This window comes from Corvus brachyrhynchos, unplaced genomic scaffold (assembly GCF_000691975.1).
Source record: "Corvus brachyrhynchos isolate BGI_N302 unplaced genomic scaffold, ASM69197v1 scaffold101, whole genome shotgun sequence".
Classification (NCBI taxonomy): Eukaryota; Metazoa; Chordata; class Aves; order Passeriformes; family Corvidae; genus Corvus; species Corvus brachyrhynchos.
In genome coordinates, this window is record NW_008237239.1 from 9,775,161 (window position 1) to 9,801,165 (window position 26,005).

General features: G+C 36.3%; 1 protein-coding gene across 1 annotated transcript in view; it reads right to left on the reverse strand.

Moving 5' to 3' along the window:
* Positions 1-248: 248 nt before the first annotated feature.
* Positions 249-26,005, reverse strand: part of RPAP2 (RNA polymerase II associated protein 2) — a 36,130-nt gene continuing 10,373 nt past the window's right edge. The window contains exons 9-12 of the mRNA XM_017729591.1: positions 25,931-26,003; positions 24,092-24,172; positions 17,865-17,933; positions 249-722 (exon numbers count right to left, since the gene is read on the reverse strand). Coding sequence (XP_017585080.1) covers positions 584-722; positions 17,865-17,933; positions 24,092-24,172; positions 25,931-26,003 — 362 coding nt within the window. The 3' untranslated portion in view covers positions 249-583. The remainder of the gene's footprint in view (positions 723-17,864; positions 17,934-24,091; positions 24,173-25,930; positions 26,004-26,005) is intronic.

Consider the following 26,005-nt stretch of genomic DNA (forward strand, 5'->3'; position numbering starts at 1 on the left):
TGGGGAACAAAGGAGTGAGATCAGTAATGTTAATACACTAATTACTTAAATACTATAATGCTACCTTCATTGAATCAGCTGAATATGATCAACATAAGTAAGGTATCTGCTCTTAAATTTTTTGGCCTACCTGGAATGAAAAATGTAATCTCAATATTATGCAAAAAATACATGGCTCTTAGCTCAATTTTATATCGCAAAAACTGAACATAACGATTTTATTGTAGTAATTAAAAAACCCTGCTGAGTCTTAGCCATTGTAGTCACACAGAATTTTATTTTTGTACAAATTGTGATAGTAAAAATTCCTCTCAAAATTGCCGTAAACCAACCATACGTTATCAGAAGATTAATGTGATAAGTAAGCAGTTGGCATTTACTGTAAGTGACAAAATGATGACACTCATTTCCATACCATATATATTTCTTTACTTTAAAATGTGCTTCACACATTTTCTACTCCAGCTGATACAATCTGTAGTTACTGTACATACTTAGAAAATGCTGAAAATTAAACCCGTGGTTAACCAGCTTGGTATTAAGACACACAAAGTAGCTTAAACTTAACTGACCATTCAAGTTGTCAGTCCATTCTAAATATTCTTGTTAAACTTTCCAGATCTTCATTTTTGAAATGCAGTTCTTCCAGTAATGTGGTCAGGAACTGTGTGTACATTGGGCTCGTCTGAGTATTCTTGAAAAGTGGAGTAACTTGTGACAATCTGGAAAAAACCCGAACATATTTCATACAGAAAAGCAACTTTTGAGTGGCAGATGTTAAAAAGCAAAGCTTGTGAGCTCAAACAACTGTACTGAAGAAGGCAGTTTATAATGTCACATTTGATTAATTACAGTTTATAATAGACTGTATGTTATACAATATGAGCTGTACCAAAATATGATTTATTAATATGTAGTGAAACAAAAAAAATCTAATTAGAAAAAATGAGAGTAGTTTGCATGCTTCTAATCAGTTGTACATAGATGTTATATAATGTAGACCGATGTCAGAATGAACAAACTGCAAAACATACAATTACACATATAAAAGGAAAGATTGCAGTCATTATTTATTTCTTTACCAAAAAGCTCCTAAACAGTCATTCAGTAAAGGTTATATACTTGTTCACGCGACTAAAATATAAAAGAGATATAAAATTCCTCAGTTTGGAAGGGGCTACCACTATGCGGATCACCTAATAATATCTGTATGCAGATAGGTGAACTATCTGCCATTTAATTTATCAGAATATATTTTTATCCTTAGGTCCTTTCTTTTTCTCCTAATTCTATTGCAAAATATTGCAAAGGTAGTAATAGCTGAATCTACTTCCTAAGCCCAAATATTAAAAAAAAAAAAAATCTTTAATGAACAAAATCAAGTATTAAAGCTTATGCTGAATGTTAAGAAACTTCAACACCAAACATTACTGACAACATCACTTAACAAGACTCATATCCCAGCAAGTTACTTTGTCTCAAATACAGTGCCATTGACACCACACAAAATAGTTATTTTAGAATACATTTGTGAAATGATGTACTTTTAATAAGAAATTAAAGATAGTCTACAGCTTCCTAAAAACTTCCCAGCTCAGGAAGTCTTGAAGTGAATAACAACTGAGATCAATCTCCCTGCAGTCACTGGTATTAAGACTACCTCCACTTGAAAAAACTGCATATAAAAGAAGATTCTTTTAAATTAAGCAAGAAGAGAGATAAAATATGAACAAAAGACCTGACAAGACATAGTAAATAAGAATCACTTAATAAAAAATAAATTTACCAAAATAATTAATGAAAAAAAATTAACTTGTAATGAGTTAAAATTACTTCCCATTTCTTTCTGGATTCCATTGCAGTATGTATATTTAGCTAAATATTTCAGCTATCAAACACTGTCACTTGCTGAGAAGGACTTTCAGAGATGCTCTAAGTAAGGGGAAGGTGTGGAAAGAAATGACTTAGGCATAAACTCTGATATATACATATACACACACACATATATGTATTAAAACGAGAAGTAGGCAGGTTTGTGATTTTTGGCCTGAGGCCACTGGGTTTTGTAATTTACTCCATGCCAGCTGGGACTGAGTTGTTTCTTTCCTGGTGAGAGGTACGGGGGTTACTCTTTGGGCTGGTGAAGCAGAGCGCCCCTGCCCAGGGCTGGCAGCCTGGAGGCTGGGTTTGCATTGGGACGCTTTATCAGCAGTGGAGCACAGGAAGTGCTGATAGAGGATCAAAGGAACCATTGCAGAGTGTTAGTATGGAGACAGGGATAGCAGGAGGACGACAAGGAGATGCATTACTACTCGTCTTCAGTTCACCCTTCTCCGAATTATGCAGGTTGTATATGAAAAAAGACTGGTGGCAAAAACAGTCATGACTTCCTGAGTGCTAGTGTGAGGCAGCTGTAGCATTGTAAACCATTCTCCTGGCCATGACACAGTTTTACATGCATTTTTATCTGAATTTTCTTACTCCTGCCATGGGCTTAAGAGGATGTTAAGAGGACATTATTTTTCAAAAACAGCAGAAAGCTTGTGAAGTTTTAAGCAATACTCTAAAACCAAAATATTTATTACCATGAATGAAGCTCACATGCTTTTTTTTTGGAACTGCAGTTGGTGATATTACATAGTTTCATGAATTACAAACATGTCCTAAATGTCAGACCCTGTTGAAGACACACTGTTTAAAGAGTAACTATTATAGCTAACACCAAGAAAGAAACAAAAAGGTATTGGTATTTTCAGAGAAATTGCCAGGCATTAAATATTGAGAAAGAAATAGAAGTTAAAAAGAAGTTTTAGCAATGGATGAATTTTTTTTCTTACCTGAACTTTGTTTTAAAACTAATTAAGCTACTAATTATCTGATAGCAAGAGACTAAATCAGCAATTAATTTCAGAGAGGCACATCCGAGTTTTTAGCAATTAGTTAAAAGTTCCATCTTGATGGGATAACACGTTCAATATTTATGAATATATGTACAAACACTTTTCCCTTGGAAAACTGTGTCCTTTTGACCCTCAAATGATGCTTTAACTTGTCATTTGAAAAGCAGTTATCATTGAGTACTTTTCTACTTTCAGGTGGCTGTTGAAGCAGATGCAGAAGCTTTTGTCTAGGAAAGGAGCAAGCACAAGTTGCTGGTTTGCAAGGAGTAGTAAGTTACATGCTCTAACACTGGTCCAATGTATATTTGAGGTACTGCACAACAGAATATTGAGGGACTGTTTAACTGAATTAAGCCTTAATTGTATCCAAACAAGCCAGAACAGCATTCACGATCAGTATCTTCAAGTCACAGAAAATTACAATGATCCTATCTCTCAAGAAACTATGATGACTAATTCAATTTAATGATACACAGGATTTCAGTTCAGAGATTGTGGAATTCCCTTCAAAGTCTGCAGTGTCTTCAAAAGATGTAGAAAATAAACAGGAAATGGGATACTTGGGACCACAATAATAACAACTGGCAAGTGCAACAATGAAAAGAAAATAAAAATTTTGCTTTTCTGTTACCTCTTTCACATGTTGCAACATTAATCTGGAACAACCTTTTATGAATAAAGTCAAATAAAAATAAGAAAAGCTAAAGGATTAAGTGATTTTAAAATAACCACCTAGAGAAGTACACAAACGTAAATGTTACAGTCCAAAATTACACACCCATTCTTCAAAGGCTTGCCTTCAGCAGAGCCACTAAAAGGAAATGTTTATGCTCAGATCATGGAAAAGTAGTGTATCAGACTTGATGAGAGTGTCGTTTCCTGCACACCCACTTACACCATATGGTAAACAGGCATTCGTAACGTTTAAAAAGTATTAAAAATGTCAAACTGTATCTGATTGATAAAATTTGTATTTGCTGGCTATTCCACATATGTTACATGTTCAAGAAAAAAACCCCACAAAAGTGAAATTCATGTGAAGAATAATCAATTATTATCAAGCTATTACAGGACATCTGGCTACCACAAAATCTTTACATAGTTTCAGTGCTTCAGCTCAAGACCCAAGCTTCCTATGAATCAGCTGCCTTACAAAAATATTTGGCAAGTATATTTAGGAGTTAAACCTGAATTATTTTTAGGAGTAAGTTTCATTAATTGATATGCTCGTGTGTGCAACTCATTCTTAGATCTATGCGTACCTTAATGAAGACAGCTGATTACATTCAGAAAAGATAAAATTTTTCTGTAGTTAAAAGGATTAATTGGCATTTCCTATCCAGGGGTGTGACTATTCTTTGTAAAAACCCAAACTAGTTGTCCAGCACCATCCTTCTCTCAGCTACTGGATCTCAGGGAAAGCTTTCTGGACTTTCTGTTTTAGATGAATTCTGTGATTCCCTTTGAAAAAGTTAAAATTTCCAAAGCCACCACTGTGTTACCAGTCAGTTACAGCTCTCTGAAATAGACACCTGAAAACAAGGGTAAAAACACAACCACGTAAGACTTGGGTTCTTTTTCATTACCCAAAATTGGTCACTTAAAATGATACATAAATTGTTGAGAATTTGAGTGCACATATCATGGAAAGCACTTGTATATTCATGAAGAAAAACCATATGCTAATTCTCAGAAGACTAATAATAAGCTCCTCCTAGAAAATCATAGCATTGCCAGTCTTCCTAATTTTTTTCTAATGGTAGAAGCTTAAAAAAGTAAAAGCCACTGGTTGTGGCAGAAGCCATATATGTAAACACAATTTTTTGAGTCCCTTACCTTGTTTGATATCCTTGGAACTTGAACAAGAACAGAATTATAAAAGAGAATGATGGAACAAGCAAGCACTACCTCTCTTCCCAGAGTAAGCTTTGGAAAATAAGGTATCTTTCTGCCAGTTATAGGTATTTAAGCACTGTGAATAAGACTTAACACAACCATCATAACATAAGGGTTGGGTTTTTTTATTCTTTGTTTCTTTCTACCTTTTGTTCTAGTCACTTAATTTTTTAGGATCATTGTAACCAGGATGATTGATAACTAGTTTTCTATCAGAATGATAGAGCTGAACCAATGAATGATCACAAAAGTTTCCTTAACACTTGTTTCAGAACACAGAAATGAAGCAAGAGCTAGGTAGCACTACAGGCAGCATTTTTTTCCTCCTTCCTCAACAAAAACACAGACACAGACTACTGCATATGTGCTACAAGGGTGCCAACAAATTTCTGATCAATAGACTCTTGCTCCAGCTATAACCCTGCAGATACCATGCCATTGTACTGGGTTCTACTGCATCAACACAGAAGGGCTGGGGTGTTTTGGGTTTTTTTAAACACTCCAAAGATATTTGCACTACTCTTACGTTACACATTTGATGGGCTTAGCAACACAATAACAATGTTGCTAATCAGAAATGCCTTTCTTTCAATATAACAGTTCTATAGAGTACACTTTTAGATTCCATTTTAGTTATGTTCCTTTTAAGGAAGTCTCCAACACAACTGGTTAACAAAAGCAATTGTTTTGTTTAAGACAATTGGCTAGACTGAGTCAATCCAACAAGTGTTACACATCAGCAATAAACCTCAGTGACTTCGATCTGCATTGCAGCCCACAGACCATCTGCCTGCACATACAACTGTAGTGCTGCTGTGCATCAATCACGTACAATAGTGCTTCCGTTGAGGAGGTGAACGCCAACACTTGCTGCATTTATCCATTTCATTTCATGCCCAAAGGCACTCAGACATTTGGACCAGAGTAAGTTGAAAGCATCACTGTAATTCTGCATGTTCTTCACAATATATTGACTGCTTGCTTAATTTGAGGTAGAACCTCTCACTTCCAGTTATCTTACTAGATACAGTACACTTGTCTAGGGAGTGCAATTTTGTTAGTAAAGTATCTTAAATCCCGAAGTATGATGCATCCATCAGGCCAAAGTTAGTACTGGAGAGAAAGCTGATCTGAAAAACAACACGAGTGTAGCTGTAAGATAAAGCTGCAACACCAGGGAGCTTAAAAAAAATATTAACTTTGGTGTAATTAGGTGGTTACACTTAATTACTATGTTTAAATATATGCTCAGAAATTAGAAAATACAACAGCCTCAACTTACATAATTTAGCTGTTATGTTCACAGTTTCAGTGAAAAAAACCCAAAACCTGACTTGCTTCTTATAAATTTAGTTTGAGCATGATTTAAAAAACTCAACATTAAAAAAACCCAAACCCTTAAAAGCAAAAGGCTGTCTCCAGAGTGAACATTTTTCCATTAGAACCCATTAATATTTGACAGACAATCTTGAACTGGAAGCATCTAACTTACAAACAAGATGCAAAAGTATTTAAATATATCTTTGGAATTGAGTTTTTTAAATTAAACTGTACTTGTACTGGAAAAAAGTAATTATGATCAGTGTCACTTGCAACTCTGAAATTAAAGCAGTCTCTAGTTTGGGGCCTTTTGTTACCGTATCCAGTAGATCAAAGAGGAAACTGGCATTCAGGGGCAGTTTTCTGTAATCTCCTCCAATATATTACTGTATTATATTAATGAAAGATAAAACACTCTCAAGCCCACAATATTGAACAGCAACAACTGACAGAAATAGACAATTTTCTTACTGAGCTAAAAAAGCCACTTCTGGTCTAGTTTTAAATATAGCCTGAAGATCCCATTCTCATCATAAAGACAAGAATTTTGTAACTGAAGTGCAACTTATGTTTTATTTATTATTTAACTTCCTTTCATTATTGTGTACTGACTTGTCCACAGAATTCAGCACAGGCACTTTAATCCTCTGATGGCAAAAGAAACTAAATTATTCATGCTTTAAAATTTTTGTCCACTACATTTAAATCAATGCTACCAACAGTGATTCGAAATCAATGGCTGGAATTCCTCTATAATCCAAGTATACAGCAAAAATTAAGGTTCATTCAAAAGTTAACTTTGTTAATTGTTTCCACTACCTTCATTTTTTCCTGTGCAGCTTCTACAAGTCTCTGCAATAAATATGTTCTTTGATATGTGTTTATGTATAGAGTTACACAAAATATATTTTTTTCTTCAAGTTCACCTTCTACACACATTTTTCATATAGTTGTTGTCCAGACGTAAGTCAACTTCCATTCCCTTTTAGTGGGGCCAACATTTCACTTGTGGTGTAGCCAGATGGATACTACTAACAGTAAAAGGACAGCCTTTTTACAGTAGCAGGGGTTATCTAAGCATTTGACAGAAGTGCTTGCTATCAACTGAAAAAAAAAAGACAATGGATCTGCTTTTCTTTCTTTCCTTCTTACCCCCACCCTCTCCCTCGCAATGAGTTATTTGTATCGAAACAGGCAACTGGCAAGTCAGAGAACAGGCTGGGGCACACCTAAAGCTGCAGCAGCCCAGACCCCACTGCTTCCTAGGACAGTGGTCAGGGAGTCGGGCTGGCCCTTGGGCATAGGCTGTGCAGCACAGCTCCCTCGTGTCACACCATGCTCTCCTCACAAGGGCTTTGGAAGCCCAGTGCACATTTGCAAAATACTTTGCAGGCTCTACTCTGGCATTCCGTATGACCAGTCATTTCTTGTCTTTCCCTTCATAGGAGAGTTCAGCTTTTGTTTTTCCATTAAGCTCCATACGGAAATTTTGAAGGCATTTATATGTTTTAACTAAACTATGCAGGAGAGAAGAGTTGAGGCAACAGACTTAGAGCTACTTTATCAGGTACAGAAATTGTTCATTTAAAATGGATTTAAGAAAATGCAAATGTTCTGGATCTTTGGGTTTTTTTAACCTAACAAACAAACAATTCACATGAATATCAGGATGTATTTTTTATGCCACTTTCTTCCTCTCCCTTGAAAGTTAAGGATCACTACATCAGCTGCTAGTTGCTGTTTATAACAAACAGCTGTGTAACTACAAACATCCTGCAATGAAAAAATTTTATAGTAATGTCGCACTGATACAAAAAGACACAGAAGAGGAAAAAACTCAAATTCAGACTGTCCTCAAAATAGACACAGAAGAGGAAAAAACTCAAATTCAGACTGTCCTCAAAATATTAACTTCTGTAAGACTGATGACCGTTGACTTTTAATGAAGGACAAGTAAAAAACTTTCTCCTATATAGAAAATTTCTATCATTAGGCCAGTAATTAATTTTACAGGCAAAGAAGAGGTCTAATGCAAAAGAACACCCAAAGTAAGTCTAAAAATCAAGAACGTGTTCAAAGAACTCATGGTGACATTTCATCAAATGGTGTGAAAATTCAGTACAGCCATTTGGTGCTATTTGTGTCAGATCTGCACATTGTATACTTGCAGGCAACATGCCTTAGAATGTACATTCTATGTACAAATAACTGCAAAAAAAATTAAAATGCCTCAGAAATTAGCTAAACACCTGGAACTTTCAGTTCACATAACTTACACTATTTTGCCACAACATAATTAATAATACAACTCTTCTCAGAAAGTAACTAGAAAATGGCATTTCTCAGTATTCTCATATTTCAGCTCCCTGTGACTGACCAGTAGCACATAAACACAACAGCAACAATTTCTATTCAGCTGAGACAAAATTTAGAAGTCTATTGCTTTGTACAACTATTTTAACCTTCACAACTGCTCACCACTGGGTTTTCTCCCACAGTATCACTCCCACAATGTTCCTTCTGAGCAAGTGTCTTGATCTTATGTATGCACACACAGAATAAAGTCAGTTCCCTCATCAGTTGTCCAGGAAAGAAACTACACATTTCAGAACATTCAGCAGGTGGAAAATGGCATCCCATTGCCTGCAAGCATTTGCTAGCATTATGCTGATCCTGTAACAGAAAGCAACTGGCTTCATTAGGTACTCTGGGGTTGTTGTTTTTAACCCAGGCTTAGCCTGTCTAATGAGAAAGATGACAAGTCAATACTCTGGAAATATTTGCTATTAACAATAGGAGTAACAAAAACTCCAGGACCCATGACTCCTTTAAAGCCACAATAATAATATGCAATGGTTCTACCTGCCTCCTGTTATAGTGATATTTAAGAACTCTATTTCCAAAGACTCATTTTTAAATGACTACTAAGACAGCCATCAACACAAATATCACACAGGTCTGGCAAAAAACAATTACTTGGGCAATTATATGCAAAACAACACTTCCAGATATAACAGTGGACTAGAAGGACCTTGAGCCAGACAGGAAGACTAAGGAAGCACCAAAACTAGCTCAATAACATCTACAACTTCTTATCTAGAGTTCGTTTCTGCAAAATTTAGGGAATTAGACTTTGTTTCACTATTTTGTACGACATATGACTGCAGGATGATTTTCTAAAAAACAAATGAAGTGTGGTACACGTGTCTACATTACCATATTCCAAAAGATGACTACAACATTAGTTCACAGACACAAAGCATTAGAACATCTGTAATAATGTGTGCCATTTAAAGCCCTTGCATTCATATAGGGATTTGTTCCACTAACTTTCAATTATCAGCATAATGCCAAGGCAAAAAAAAGTTCACAATATGAACCCAGAAGAAATCACTATCAGCTGTTTCTCCTGAACAAATCTAAGTTTCTTATGTACACATTTCAAGGACAGGCTTTGTTTAAAGTGCTCCATTTATTTGAAACCTGTTTCCTGCTAACCAGCTGACAGATCAAAGGTACTTCTCAGTTTGATTCCCACTTCCCCCTCTTCTTTAACTTAGCCAAAATTTAAAATTTAGTACATTTAAAATTAATTTTAAAATTAATCATCTCATCCTTTTCAGTCTTCTTCCTTTTTTTTATGTTCCACAAGGCACTCCTGTGACATCTCTCAAATACTGGAATCTATGCCACTGAAGTATTTGGATTACCTAGCTAGCTACATGAAATTAAGCACAGGTAGAAGTCTTGGATTAAAGAACGCTAAATTGTAAGCTTTTGAGAACCTGAACCTCTTAAGTACTTTGTAAAATATACACCTTTGTATCAATTATTGTGCACATACAGTGGAAAAATTTAATACCTAAAAGATGACTTTATATTCAAACCTGATGTATTTTATGAATTAAACATTGTTATATCTATATCCATTTTTGCAAGTACTGAACTTCATTCCTCCATATATGGATACTCCTATCAATTCATTACCTTAGGGATATGTAAGAAGAAAAAAAAATTCAAAAAAGACAGAATAAAATATACTGACTTACAGTAAGTTAAAACAGCTACAATGCAATGTGCTTAGGTAAATAATGTCAATACTTGACTGCACTCAGTTACTAGAGAAACAATGGTCATAAAATTGATCATAGTTTATTTTCACAACTTTTTAACATTGTAACTTGATTACAGTCCAGTATACAGATCAAGCACCTGGAATAATGCAGCGGAGTAAAGAGACATGCTAGGAATAGCCTTGCTTACACCATATCCAAATTTTTTTTATTCAGAAGTTAAAGGTAACAACCTCAACACTTTTCTACTTACCTTTCCCAGTTTTGAAAAGAAACGCCAGTGTGGTTTTGGACCTCTCAAAATGAGATTCTTAGAAATCCCCAGAAGTTATGGATTCTTAAGCATCTTTTCCCAGAAATAACAGCACACAGGTTTAAAAAACAAACAAAACAAAACAACCCCAAACCCTTTTCCTGCTTAATTGTTTTATTTCCAAATCTATTACTGGCTTGATGATCTCCAGTATATCACTTTTCTACCCTTAATCTCAATCTTACCAGCTCTTCAGCAGAAGAGCACTATTAACACTGATTTGTGAAAGTACACTGAACTAAACATATGCCTAAAACCAGCAGAATACATGATGAGGTTTGGAGCAAATATGAAGACCCAGACAAATCTCAACTATTCTTTAGCTTTTTAAAAACCCTAATACCTCATCTCAGAAATACTGAGTTTTATGATGAATTAATTAAATCTATTCAGTGTCTTAAGATGTTCAGATGAACAGAGGGTGGAAGAGAGAGTGAAATATGCATTTCTGTGGAACATAGGGTGTAAGTGGGGTATACATCAAAATGAAACATGCTGGTATCTCACTCCTCTAAACAACCAAGTATCTGAAGTTTTTGCACTGATGCTGGTTTTGCATCTATAGTATGCAATTATACATACAGACTTCGCAGTTTCTGTATTAAGCTCCCACATACTGGTTGGTTATGTTTGCTACCAGCCAATTAAAGCACACTTTTCTTCTTGGGGAGGAATTGGAAGTGAACATGTACTGCTGCAGACATGATTGCTCTTGATTCTTTTTATTGTGGCAGGCAAAGTTTTCTGAAGGTATGATTATGTTTACTTATACAACATTCTGGTTAATTGACTTGTTGCAGTCTTCTTATCCCAAGTACTTATTTTAATTACACACATGTAAAAAGAGCCACCTGCCCTGATGCTAAGTCCACTGGCTTGGATTGTCTGTAAATTCTGAGAGCTTTATCATAGCCCAGTGCCTAGAGAAACACTTTATACATCATCTACTTTTTCTGTTATAGTGGTTCCAGAAGAGTTAAGAAACACAGTACTTCTACTTTGGGCACAATTTATTTCAGTGCTAAAGAAGAATAGTTCACACCATTCAACCTACTAGAGGTACCATTATGACTATCTGCATGGAACCAAACACATTAATCCAGAATTAATGCTAAAATTCTGCTAGTACAAAATACCTGGGGGTCATACAACAGGAAGCTGTACTGGCCTTTCTAGTGATGTGCATCTCTATATTTTTCTTGGTTCAGAAACAAGTCAAATTAACACAGATTTTTGTCTTACAATGAAGTTTCCTGTTAGTCAAAACCACTGCTTATATGTCGTATCCCCACTAAAGTAGACTGTTCCTTACAAAGTTAACAAAGATAGAATTAAAACTCTAAATATAAAAGATTCAAGTGTGTGCCAGTCATGTTTTTCTTTTAACAGATGGGTAATGTTTCCTGATAAAAAAATGTTTGCATTGAATGTATTAAGATTAATTATTAATAAGGAAGCAAGAATATTTTCATAGGGCTATAGCTGCAGGATTCAGTTGCAACATGAACATTTCAGTTTGCTTAGTGGATGAAGTTAAAATACATTTAGTTTAAAACGAAGTTTAGGGCAGCTGGTAACAGTGTGAATTACTAATGTCTTGCTTGCAGCATTAGTTCAGAGCTATATTACTACTATATTACTATACAGTTCAGTCTATATTACTACTACTGTACAACTTCTTCTGTACAACTATTCTATACAACTGTACTACTTATGACATGACTTCCATTAAGCAAAGCACTGATTATGGAAGGGAGAAAAACATGACATTATGAAAGAAATCTAAATGTATACCTTTTAAACAAACATAATTTACAGCAGTGCTCTCTCTGGGAAATGTTTCCATCTGTTTGATCATAGTTGTGGCATAAAGTTCAATGGGACATGAACTCCACTGACCAAGTCAGCTCCCCAATGAGTCAACATGCTGAAGCAGCCTTCTGAAACCCAGCACGCTATGTCCCAGAACTTCAAACACAAGTAGCAACAACTCACACAAAAGGCTAAAATGAAGTGTCAGAAGAAAGTCCTTTCCCCACCACCATCCTCTTAATTCACAAGTATATTTGGAATATAAAGTTGCCAACAGACTGAAGCAGAAGATCCAAAATGATGTTTCACATGAAAGCATTTCTAGAGTCTAACAAAAAGATTTGTCAGAACATAACCATGAAGGACAATTTTTAGCTGGTGATGCACTTTGCACACCAGCTCTGCTGGTTGTGCATGTCAGTCTGAATGTCCACACATACAGCCGCTGGGACCACGCAGATTTCTATCTCTTGGAGGGATTTCCAAGTCACTTGTAAGACAGCCATGCCCTTGCTCTTCCCTTGCACTGGGAACCAGAGCTGGCAGGTGCAGAGCTGGCAGGTACAGAAATGACAGCTTTCTGAGTCAATCTGCAGCAGCAGAAGTCCAGGACACAGCATGTGCTAAGGCTCCACTCCTGCTGATGAAGCCAAGCACCAGCACTGTAAAGAGGAACTAATTATTCTGGACTCAGAGAGTTTGTGCTGGACATACATGAAAGTTACACAGCACATCCATATGTCCCATTTAGAAGGCTACCCATGAGAATACCAGAATGGAAAAGACTGCAGCTGTATGGGCTGCAATGAAGTTCACAGTGTCACTTCCTGTGTAACATCACTGCAGCAACAGTGGGGGATTTTTGTTCCAGGAGAAACACCTTCTTGGAAACTGTAAAGGTTTCTTTTCTCCCTTATGAAAGATGAAGATACTTAATTGATTTTAAAGTTGGCACTGACTAATCCCGCAATTAACAACACTGAAATCCCTCACAGTGCTGTTCTGTGTATGTTTCCTAAATAATACTGGAACATGCCAGGAAGAACTAAGATAATACTGATCATGTCCAGAATGTGCCAAATAAGCAGCTTCAAGTTTGCTTAGAAAGTGCTGATAAGTAAGCAAACTTAATAGAAAAAGTGCTTAACAGACTTAAGAACCGCTTAACAGAAAATCTATTTGAATTCACGCTTACCAAATGACAGCCTAAAATTAAGAGAAAAAGGGAAGAAGGTATTTTTTAATGTGTAAAGACAAAGTTGCCTTTTCTCTATTTCACACAATAATATAACTCTACAGATAGACACAACACTATAACCACATTCAAATGCTTTTATAAAAAGATTCTTAGGATTCTTGGTCCTCCAAGCTCAGCTCTGTTTCAAAATGGGAAATAATTATATTTCTAGCTTAATGATAAGTGATTTTTCTCAGCTGAAACCCAGAACCAAACTTCCATCATCAGACATACTAAATAAAAGATCATCCAGCTGACTTGTATGTGGTTTCTGTAGGAAAAAAGAGTCACTCTGCAAGTCTGATTCATATCCTATATCTATTTGTACACTAGATTCATACATTTCAAACATTCAGACACTTTCAGATAAGAACACAGTAGTGATATCAGAAACATCTAAATTCCTCTTAAAATAATTTAGAAATGTCAGTGCTGAGCAATTGATGTGCTCTCGTGTGCAGAGGAGTAAAAACACATACTTGAATCCAAGATTCTCCAGTTCCTGAACTGTTATCTCCAAGAGAGTAAACCTCTAGAGTACATCTCCACATGACACATTTATCTAAAGTGGCTGCACACATATAATGATGGCTTTTGTTTAGTGATCATGGTCATTTTGAGTTTGTTTAAATACTGCAGCCAAATGCTTATAAACTAATCCCAGAACATTTTGAAATGCTTCAAAGCTTTTAGCGGGGGAACCTCTTGCATAGGCTTTGTAGATGAAGCTGACCACAGTTCACTGGAACCAGCCAGCTCAGATAAGTAAGATGAAAGCAGACATTTCCTGAAAATATCTTGAAAGCTTTCCATTAGTCTGTGCCAGGGGTATACACTAAAAACAGAAAGTGCCCATGCTTGTATAGCAACCAATCTTCCCACTGTTTTCTCCGTTCTTTCTTGAACTACTGTATTTATATCTATTTATCTGCTTCATTTGATATCTTGCAAAGTTCTTTGGGGGAAAAAGATGCAACTTCTGCATTCTAGTTTACAATACATTATAAAGCAGCTCTTACTAGAAGAAAAAATTTTATTTAACATAAACAATGTAACAGGAAGAAACCAAAATCTACCAATGCCAAAATTACTACAAGTTACAAATAATCAAGAAATTTGAACTACAGATAATTTTTAAGTCACCCACTCCATGACAGGCATGAATACCACTGTTTGAACATAAATCGCTGGCTGTCAAAGTGTACTCTAACAAGGTCGATTCAGCACTGCTGAATGTGCTATATTCATAGGAGTGCCTCAGGCTAGATTTTCAATAAAGGCAGAGACAGGCTGTGTTCATATTTTATACAATAATTTGACTGAATAAGTCCAATTGTTCACTAGGAACATGAAATACTCCACTGTTGAAATCTCCAACATTTTATACTTTTAAACATGTAACACTGTCCAGTTCCGGGCACTTTGTTTCAACGAATGAGAAGCCCAGGTTTATTTAGTAGTCAGTAGAGTCAAGAGCACACAGAACTATCAGCAGCTTTTCAAGGACCTGCAGACTATGAAGTGAGCCTAGGGTCTAATTTAAGCACCAAAATTAGGCATTAATGATATCCATCATGGTGTATCCTACAAAGAGTTAATATGCACACTCAAGCAAAGAGGACAGCATGATCATACCATAATACACTAGAATTCAACACAGCAGTAATGGTAACAGTTATTCTGTCCAGTACCTTATCACAAAAAGGGTTGGGGCACTCTGAAAGTGCACTGTGAAGTTAAGTACACCAAGTCCTCAGCACACACTAGCCATATATGTTTGAGAAGGAAGTGGTGAGCCACAACATTGATGCACAAAATAGGGTGCAAGCAAAGTCCAACAGTTGCTACTTGAAACAGAGCAACCTTGCCCCCTTTAATGCAAAACAAAAAATACTTGAAGTCTTAGATTTTTTTGAGGTGTATTTTGAAACCCATGTTCACTCTGCTTTCTGTAGTCCCTGCACCCTGGGATACCTGTAGTATGGTCTGGCACCCACCTGGAAAGAGGAAGTATTATCCTCTACCAGGGTGTTGCTCATGCAGCTTTACTGCTTAGTGTTGGTAGTAAAATGGTCATCCTATGTCTGAAACCAGGTCAAGACATGTGAATAAATGTTGTGAAAGTACGACTGAAGCTATTGAAGATCCACTCAGACTCAGGCCCCACACAACTCTATAATCTAAATGACATTAGATGTGCTACAATGTGCACAATGTCTCAGTACAGCTAAGGGAGAAGACTTAAATAGGGCATTAATTCTTTTTATAAGAAATATTGGCAATATATGACAGTTCCTTGGGAGACTGAAGGAGCTGAGAAAGGGCCTGAGTGAGGACCTGTCTGTGAGGGGTTGTCCAGGTCCTTGGTAGCCTTTCCCTGCACAGTCCTGGCTTCCACTAAATAGTCAAGCTTGATTAGAATTTTCAAATAATTAAATGTTCTACTTTAATCTTTCTGGAAATGATGCAACATGCATCATCTTACAAGAGGAATCTAACACTCATTCTATCCCACCTACATTCTTCCACATTCTCTCCTAAGAGGCAGCTGAGAGAGTTGTTCAAAATCTCAAGATCATGAGCTTGCAAGAACCTTACAATAAACAGAAATCAGCAGAGGTTTTATTTATGATCTCACTAATATTATAACTAAAATCTAATCTATTTTATGATCAAATATAATTAATTTCTTTAGGGATGGACCTTTAGTAAGCAAAGGTAAAAAGTGACTTGGTTCTCTGCTTATACTGACTGCTACCAGGACTGCCTACTACTTGTAAAACGTTTTAAAGCAGCTGTAAAACAATCACTACTTATGTAAACATTTAGAGCTCATCATATGCAGAGATCAGCTACATATTTTAACTTCTGATCAAAAAGAAACACCATTTCCTCAACTGTACAGAAACTACTTGAAAAATTCATAAGATCTGTTTCACAAATTACCAATTCAACCATAAGAATATATAGTAAAAATGACAAAAGATTTGTTCTTATAGTTGATAAAAAATTTATGCCAAGGCATTCAAGTAAAGTTACTTTCTGTGTTCTGATTTAATGAATCATTTGAGTGGTATCTGGCGGGGTGACACAGATGTAAGGCTCGCTGAAGCCTGCTCTAATGCCTGCTGGTACCGTCTTCCTTGGGACAGCAAAGCCAGAACAATGTGTCAGACTGAAGTAATATCAAGGAAAGTAAGTGCAGTGCTGGGCATGCCATGAGGCTGGCCCACAGTACTTCCTGACCTGTGAATGTCTGTAAGTACTTCTCTGTCCTACAGGCTCCAGTGACCCAGGAAGCCCAAAAGAAGCAGCAGCAGTGTGGTAATGAACAGACTCTGGAATAAAGATTTTTGCAATCTCGTAATTCAAGCTCAAGACATACAAAGACTGTTTGATGGTTTAACCCTAATGGAAGGCAGAGCCTGGCACTGTGAAACCACCAGTGATTTCTTAACCATTAACATTAGTTCTGTTAATTAACCATTAACATTTCTGTCTGTTTAACACACTGCGAAGTTTGTGTCCTTAACTTCAGAAATGTACATGAACTGGCAAAATACAAATTAAGGAACTCACTTGATGCATATGAATGCAGCTTTTATACACCATGCTTCTGTGTAGAAGTTTACTGAAAGACACTGTAATACAATCAGGCTTCCCATTAGGGAAATCATTGTAAAGAATTTAATTCCACAGTAAGTAAAACAAAGCTAAGGAGGACTGTAGTATTGTAATCTTAAGAAACAAAGCTAATCCTCACAAAAATAAAATACTGGGTCCCAGTATTCCTTGGGAGTTGCTAAAAGAGATTTCCCCTCTAAAAGAAGTTTGCTAGAATACTTACACTATTTAGAAGCACACATATATTTATAGAAATAATTTGACTTCAATCATAAAAGTGAAACGTTTTAAGAAATTAGAAGCAAAATGAGAAATGAAAAGCTTAACAGTTATGCCAAATCCAAATAATATAATAGATGTGTCATTTTGTCCTAATGTCAGAGAGGGGAAGAATGTCTGTCAGCAGCAAATGGAAGAGGGTGAATTATACTCCTACTTCATCCTGCAAAGCCTCTTTAAAACCCCCTAAAACTTAGTTTTTCTTTTTTTTAACGTACGTTTGTCCCTCATTAACATTTGATGCAAGGGGGACAATCCTGTTTTGTCAAGAAAATTTAGTACATTTGCATGAAAAATATTTTTCTGTTTATTTCAGTTAGTTTCATGAAATCTTCCTCTTATCTGAAAATTAAATCTTGTTCCAATAAGACAGTTGCACGTAAGAATATATGACATTTAAGGGTACTTACACAGATAGCAAAACAATAGCAATTAGAGTCCATTCAGGCATTTTGTGAATAATATTTCTGTTTGTTAACCTGAAAAAAAATTTTTAAAAAACGTCAGTACATTTCAGAGTAGAAGTAAGCAGATTTTAACAGCTGAATTTTAAGCCTACCATTAATACACTGAGTTATAATGAAGCAATTACAGCTGTATCTGAGCAATTTACCAACTCTCAAGCTTCTGTCATCCTCTAATGGAGGAACTGCAGAATTTCCAATGTCTCCTTTTTCTATATGAAAGTGGGATGGGGAAGACTGAGCAGAAGCTATTTCTTTAAAATTGCTTACAAATAGTCCTGGCTGCTATGAGGCCCCAGCTCTCACTCATACCCACTGGGAAATTCTCCAGAACTGCACATGTGTTTCTGAAAAGATGGACCTTCTTACACTTAGTTTCCCTCCTGCTGGCTTCAGATCCAGATTTGCTGTAAAAGCTGATGTGGAAACAGACTGAATTTTATAAGGTAGCAGTGACAATCCTCTGATGATTCTTGTTTTTAAAATGGAAATCCAGAATTCTAACTTACACAATGGGAGCCAGAGCAAATGTAAGAGCCATATAAATACAAATGAGGTGTGAATAAAAAACCACATGGGTGTTCAAGAAAAGTGCTGCTGCATTGAATACCAGCTGACCCTTTTGGCTGAACTGCCTAATAAAACAGATCTGCTTTAAGTCAAGTACTAATCTGTGTTAAAACAATTCATCTGTGAATTGCTGTCTCAATTTAGGCATGACCCATGGTGTTCAAAACAAGCAATTTCATGGAAAAGTCAGTCAAAAATGAAGCTGTGGCTATGCAGGCACCCAAAAGAGCCAGCAGAATTAATTTTATTCAGGAAGATGGCACCATCCAACAGCTAAACTGAGGGGCAAGTGCCTCCCTATGTTTGCTTCCTTCTTGCTTTTAGTTTCCCTTCCATGAAGTCTTGTACAAATTCAATCCAGAATGAAGATACCCTGTCACTCATACCCACTCCTACAGGCACTGGTGAAGACAGTTAATTTTAAGCACACTCCTATCTGGAAACAAATTCAAATCCAGTGTTTGCTTCCCCAGTAAGATGACTTTTTTCCTAAAAAAAAATTACTTCGGGCAAGTATATAGTTACCCAAAAAAAACCAAACAAAAAAAAGCTGAAATTTGAGAAAGCAGAAATATTTGTACTTGTCATTGTTAAAATTCAAATTCTATTAACTAATTCCCCAAAATTATATTCAAAATGGTGATTAAAAATGTAGTTATGAGTAAGATCTTTTATAGTATCTGTTTGCATTTCTCTATTTCAGAAAGATATTAAAAATTAATAAAATAAATTTGTAACAATCACAGCAATATTATCTCATATTTCTCCTCAAATCTTTAAGTCTTCAACCCAAAATCTGATTTTGAAGCAATTATCACTCAAGTAGTGTCTCAACAATCTGAGTTTTGTTCAATTATGAAAGGAAAAACAATATTTTGCACTACATACACAGGAATTGTCACATCAAACCAAAACCAACAGTTCTGGCAAATACTGATTGTATTTGTTTTTAAAAGATTCATATTTAGCAATTATTATTTGAAATAGTTAGTGAATTTAGCAACAAAGTTTGTACCTGGTAAACTGTTACATTTTTCTGGCTACAGAACAAGAGACAAAACAAAGGCAGAACATCTTGACTCAACACTGATGACAGTGATAAACACTACCAAGAAATGCCTGATGGAATCATCTTGACAGGCAATTCATACGTAACATTCCAGTTAATCTGTTATGATGAGACACAATGAAAGAGACAGCTCCAAGCCACCTGGGGAAACTGTCAAATAGAGAAAGCAGCTTTATTTCAATGCTTTACAAGGAGTTAGTATTGATTAGAGCACAGGAAGGTGTCATTCTCGTACACAAACTGAGAGATGCAGTTATTTGTGTCAATTAACTCTTATTCAATGTTAGTATTGATTGGCAAGGTCTGAACACTAGTCATTGCCATCAATATGCTATTTCTGAAAGAGGTAGTCAAAAGACACAGATAACCAGCAGGACGCAGCAATATGGATCTGCTGCTGTACTACTGTCACTGCACTGGATGAACAGTCAGGCCTCTGAAACTGAGTAACCTTTCAGTACAACACCTGTCCTAAAACACTTGTGCAGCTGGAAAAAAAAAACATTTCAGGCAGATCAGAGTAAAGCAAGCAACCTACAGGTGTGAAGCCTTAAATAATAAGGAGCAGTGGAAGGGCAGTCACTTTCACAAACAAGCTCTGGGTCAACACCAAGGCCTCTGAAGAGCAAAGCTTTCAGAAAACAGGGAACTGCAGGGCCTCTGTAAAAATGGTTCATTAGTTCTTTGTCTTGCCTCTAGCCAAAACTGTTACTTCAGAACAATCCATGAAAGAGGTCACTAGATTTCTGTCATAAACATAAAATGTGGAAGTGTTAAAACTGTACAAAAATTTGTGTGTGTGATTTGAGTTTTGTGGTGAAATCTGTTCTGTTCAAGAGTTTGGCCAAATTCTCCCTCACCTACCTAGAGAAAGAAAACAATATGCAACTTCCCAAAACGGACTGTGCCTACTTTCTTGGCCTGTGTAGGGCAGGATATGTAAGCTAGGCAAGTTGGATGATCCCAAATAGTGTGGGTTGCTTAGCTGCTGGTTTGTGGGTCCTGTGGTTCACTCCAGCAAGAGACGCTGCAGCCATCCAGCACGACCCACGCAGTTTTCACACTCTGTGAAGCAGCCTGACTGAGCACATGGATCCAAGTGGCAGAAGCTTCCAGGATAAAGGACTAAAGAGTAAAATGCATAAAAGTTCCACCTCAGATGACCTCCTGATAACTGATTAGTGCCCAGCCTGTAAAAGAAGGGAACTCCAATAGGGAAATTGGAGGAATCCACAGTGAATAAAACCAGTAAACCCAGCATCTTTGCAAACGCAGCAGCCTTTCCTTCCCACATCCAGATTTGCAGGTGTGGGCATATATAACTGCAGTTCAAGAATCTGCCCATTCCATAAATCAGGAAATAGACTTCATGGGATTAGGATGCAAAGTTTTGACTTTAGGGAACCTTAGCTACCTGTATTTTTTCCAAAACTTGCACTAAGATGAGTGAAGTTTAATCCAGGGTGGCACGGGCAAATATGGAAGCATATATTGTTTTTCTTTAGGTTTCAACTAGACCAATTTAACCATAAAACACAGCTTCTCTACCTCCTGGAAAACAGCAACATATTTATGTACTGTAATATCATTTAGTTTGATGACAACCAGCAAAAAATAAGCTACTATTTAACTTCAGGCTTCCTTTGAGAAAAGCCTATTTACTTGAGAAAAAGTCATGAACATCTTGATACTCCCCTACCTCCACACAGAACTTTGTCTACAACCAAGTACTACTGATTGACTTGAAACCCAGAACCTAAAATTTCACTTAACAACAGTAACAGGTAAAATAGGTATTAATAAGTACATATACAAGATAACATGCATTAATGACATATACTTAAAAGCTAAAAGACTGTCTTGGACACACGATAAGACAAACTTGTGACAAAAAGTCTTGAACACATCTCACATCTGATTCATTGGTAGAGTTCAATGTCAATGATGAGCTCCATAATGGGAATTAAAATACTTGCAACCATAAAATACAGCAGAAAAAATATTTTCTAAATTAAATATTATGCCTTAAAAAAACCCAACCACACATTCAAAATCATTTATCCTCAATTTATATATAAGAAGCTAATTTTCACTTGATCTTTTAACAAAGTGCCCCTCCACACTCAGGAGAATTATTTGACATCTCAGTTTTCGTAACAAAAGCTTACAGGCACTGAGGGACTTTGTTTGGGAAGAGCTCTAACCATTCTAAAATGTCTCTTGAGATCTCTCTAGTGCGTTTCTTAGTAGTGGTGATTGAATAAAATGCTGCCCAAAGGAGGCTGAACTGCAAGTGTTCCTTTAAAAACCAATGGAGCTGAAAATCGTTGTTGCTTAGTTCACCACATGCTCTTTCACCCTTCTTAAGCTAAGCTCTGCTACAGCCATGTGTTTTATCTACTACCCTCTTTGGCAAGCTCTTCAGCCTGAAATATCTTCAGTACCAAAAGCAGGAACGAGCTCGAGCATTTATCAATGCTCCTCCATTGTCATTAAGCATTTGAACAACATTAACAAAGAAAGTAACATTTGAATTTCTATACCCTGTAAATACAAACACCATTTAAAATTTATCTCAAGTCTCCCTGCCAAAGCATTCAATCCAAAATTTAAGAGACTACTCCTAATAAATAAACTTAAACCTACATACCAAACTGGAGATTCAAGTCTATGCCTTCATCTCAATATCCATGAGCTAGCTCTTGTGTATCAACAGACCTTTCATATCAGTAATGCAAGAAGAAGAAAGGGAAGCAATAAAAACCTTTGGGCCCTATTTCCTGTATTTTTGTATTTAACTATCAGTGACAATAAAACTCCAGTTATTTTGAGATATATATTATATTAAGGCATTTTGTCTTTAGCCATCCCCCATCCAAAATCCTGAATTTCCAAGCAACTGATCTGGAATCTTCACAGTAAGAGAACACCAAGAACTCGCTACCATTACCTTCAACTTACTTCCTAACAAAAGACACAAAAATAAACTCACAAAGTGTCATCTAAGAGATCAAAACAGATTAGGGGAAACCTTTAAATTATGATGAACTACTGCTACATGAACCAGGTATTGGGTCAAAGTCCAAATAAATTCGATTTGGTTCCATTTTGTACACCCACAGATGTGTGTGTGTGTGTGTGTGTGTGTGTGTGTATATATATATATGCTTCTTTTATTTTTTATATATATATATATTTTTTAGAAGTCTATTTTGGTTTCAAGTCTCATTTGCTATAAACCACTGTGAAAAATTTATATTCATGCCCCACTGTCTTTGAATAGCAAAAATTATTTAAAACAGAAGTTCTGTTTTTGAGAACCTCCAGGCCTTCTTACATATCAATCATAGAAAAGTAATTTGAAAGACACCAAAGGTAGTTTCTCCAGTTTTATCAATCCACAAGCTAAAGTGACTATTAAGCATTTAAACTGCAGAGCAACGAAAGTGTTTTAAGACACAAAGATCTTACTCAAATAATAGTTATCTATACACTATATACAAAATATCTTTGCTGGTTTCAGTGGTGTTGTTAAAATAAAAGGTTAATCAGAACTTAAAAGACTGCAATCACAGAATCAAATTCAAATAGTATCAATGTTTTTATTTAAAAGAGATAATGCACAGAGTTACCAGAAAGGAAGAATCTTCCACAGTAAGAAATCTTGCACAGAGACATCTGTGCTTTAGTGGTGTTCTTCCAGACATGGGCAAATCATAAGGAATCAGGTAGAGCTGGGTTTCTATTCACCAAAGCCTAGATTCCTTGTGGCACATGCCACATGAATGTATTTTGGAAAATTTACATGTAAACCTCAGGCAGGTTGAAGATGTGGGAAGGAGTTTCAAGAGTGACAATGCACACACAGTTAACAACTGCTGTTGCTCTTTTTCTGACAATACTTGAGGATGCAAGACACAATCTAGGTCCAACTTATGAGAGTTGCCTCCCGAAGAAAACCTAAAAATGTTCAGAGAAGTTACCATCATTCTGCTTTCCCTCCTTCTTTATCTCACTGTTTCCAAATACTGTCTTTAGTCCTACTGCGTGAAGCAGAAGCTTTGCTGGTGGTGATAGAAGTGCCCACTAGATCTACTTCCCTTTGAAATCAGGAACAAGACAGATGCAACTGACTGACTCAGGAAGTTAGTGGTAAAAATTATTAATCAGATTAAAACCATTTAGCCCAGCTGCAAGGAGCCAGAGCAAAAGAAAGGGACAGATCTCAGAAACTCATGCTTAATAGGAGGTGACGAGGTAGCAGAACCTTTAAAAGACTCACCAGCATCCTCCAGAGACCACTGGCCTAGTTTTTAAAAAATCTACAAATACTCCTGGTGACCTAGCCACTGTCAGGAGCAAGGAAAGGCCTGACTTGTTAGTCCACAGGGAATGTGACATTAGCTACACAAACACACAGCTAGAAAAGAGCAAATCTGCAATAGGGCCCTCTCTGTGCCCAAACCACAAATCATTCAACAGCATGTTTAATTAATCAATTTATAAGAATCTCTAAGTATAGACCAATACTCACCGGAAAGTTTTGACAAGACTTTTTAGCTCTGTATAAACATCGCCTGAAGCAATCTGAAGAGGGCCCAAAACTGCAGATACTCTAGAAGGCAAAAGACACCAGTCAATATACATTGTCCTCTCTTTCTCGTTTCTTCTCAAGTAAGACTTCCACCAAAGCACATCAAAGTTACTAAAAAGGAGGAGATTGGCTTTCGTGCAGCAGATCAGGCCTGCAGTTTTCACTTCAGCTGCCTCTGTGTGGTGTTTGGGCCAACACCTTCACTTTGCAACTGCCTGCTTTTAAAAATAAGCTTTAGTTCAGTGTGAATGCGAAGATTTAAATATAGTTCTACATACATATTCTTACTAATTTCACCTTTCAGTTCTGAAAAATATTCATACAATTTTGAGGACTAGAACTACAGGCCTTACAAATTTTTGAAGGTTTATATTTACTTTATATTTATTATATATTTATAATAACAATTCAAAAGGAAACTGCATGTCTAAATGAGGTATTCACACGTAATATACCTGCTAACCTCAGACTCACATAGATGCAACAGAAATATCAGTCCACTGTGAGCTTGATAGTTGAAATCCAGATGATAGTTATCAGAAAATTTCAAAAGAGAGAAAAACACAGGTTTCCTCCTTACTTATCTGTGCATAAAAACGGACAGACCACACAAACTGCACATACTCTTTAACTCGTTGTCGGGATTCCCAAATAACATCCTTTGTTTTTCACACTTAGGATTAAACTCTTGCCTCTATTTATTTAATAGTTAATATGCTCTTGCATTTGAATATCCAGTTATTTGCACTATATGCACGTAACACATAGTGTATCAGTATTACTGGAAGACTTAAGGTTTCTGTTCTCCTGTATATCACTGCATGTTTACAAAAACTGAACACAGGACTCTCACAATGTTGGGCATATTAGTTGCTTTATCACAATGAAAATGATCTCTTGATTCATGACAGGATGACTGCATCACCTCAGGAAATTTAAAACAATCGACACTTACAGACATGACACTTGGGGGGTGGTTTGATTTCATGTTTGTGGCCTATCCACATGTTGCAGGTAGAGAAAAACAGAAAGGATTTTCTTTTTATTTTGGCAGGGATGGGGAGTTGGTTGTGAGGTTTTTAAGTTAAAAAAAAAAAAAAGCTTCTGTAAAACCTAGTTTGGCTAGGTAACACAAGCTACAATGATAGAAAAGTAAATACCCCCCCCAACAAAAAACAACAGAATCATGACTTTTAAATACTCATTTATCTGCATTGCCTTGACAACGAGAATATTTCCGAGGTCCTCTCAACTTTGACAATTTAATAATTCGAACAGCTACGTGAGAAATGCCTTAATCTTTTTTGTGTGACTCCAAAGCCCTTTTATGTATGTAAAGAAGGTCTGATGTTGGGAAAATTTTAAGATTCAGTTCTGAGGGCCTTTAATGGTTGTAGCTAGGGGCATACCAGTATCAGCCATCCAAACGTGCATTAGAAACTCTAAGACCTTTGCTTAAAGGATTACAAAGATTTGTTTACAAGTAACAGTATGCTTAATGTACAAAACAAATACCTGCACTCCTCTCAAGCAACTTCAAGGTTTCAGTTTAAACTTGAGTAGTTGGTACATGCAGACTGTGCAAACTGACACCAGCAACTGTACTACAACTGATTGCTGCAGAAATAAGTAAGTCCTTTAGGGTAATAATGGGCTTAAGTTATGACAAGGGCCACCTAGAAAAAGCCAGGCCCATCCTTGCACAGTGTTTGTTACTTAAAACATTGATGAATGAGCACCAACTTCAGACTGACATTCACTGAAGTAAACAGTACTTACGCTTTCGTCAATTTTTCAAGGACAATTCGCTTCCTAATCTGCATTTGTGCATTTGAATCAACAAGTGGGAAGGAG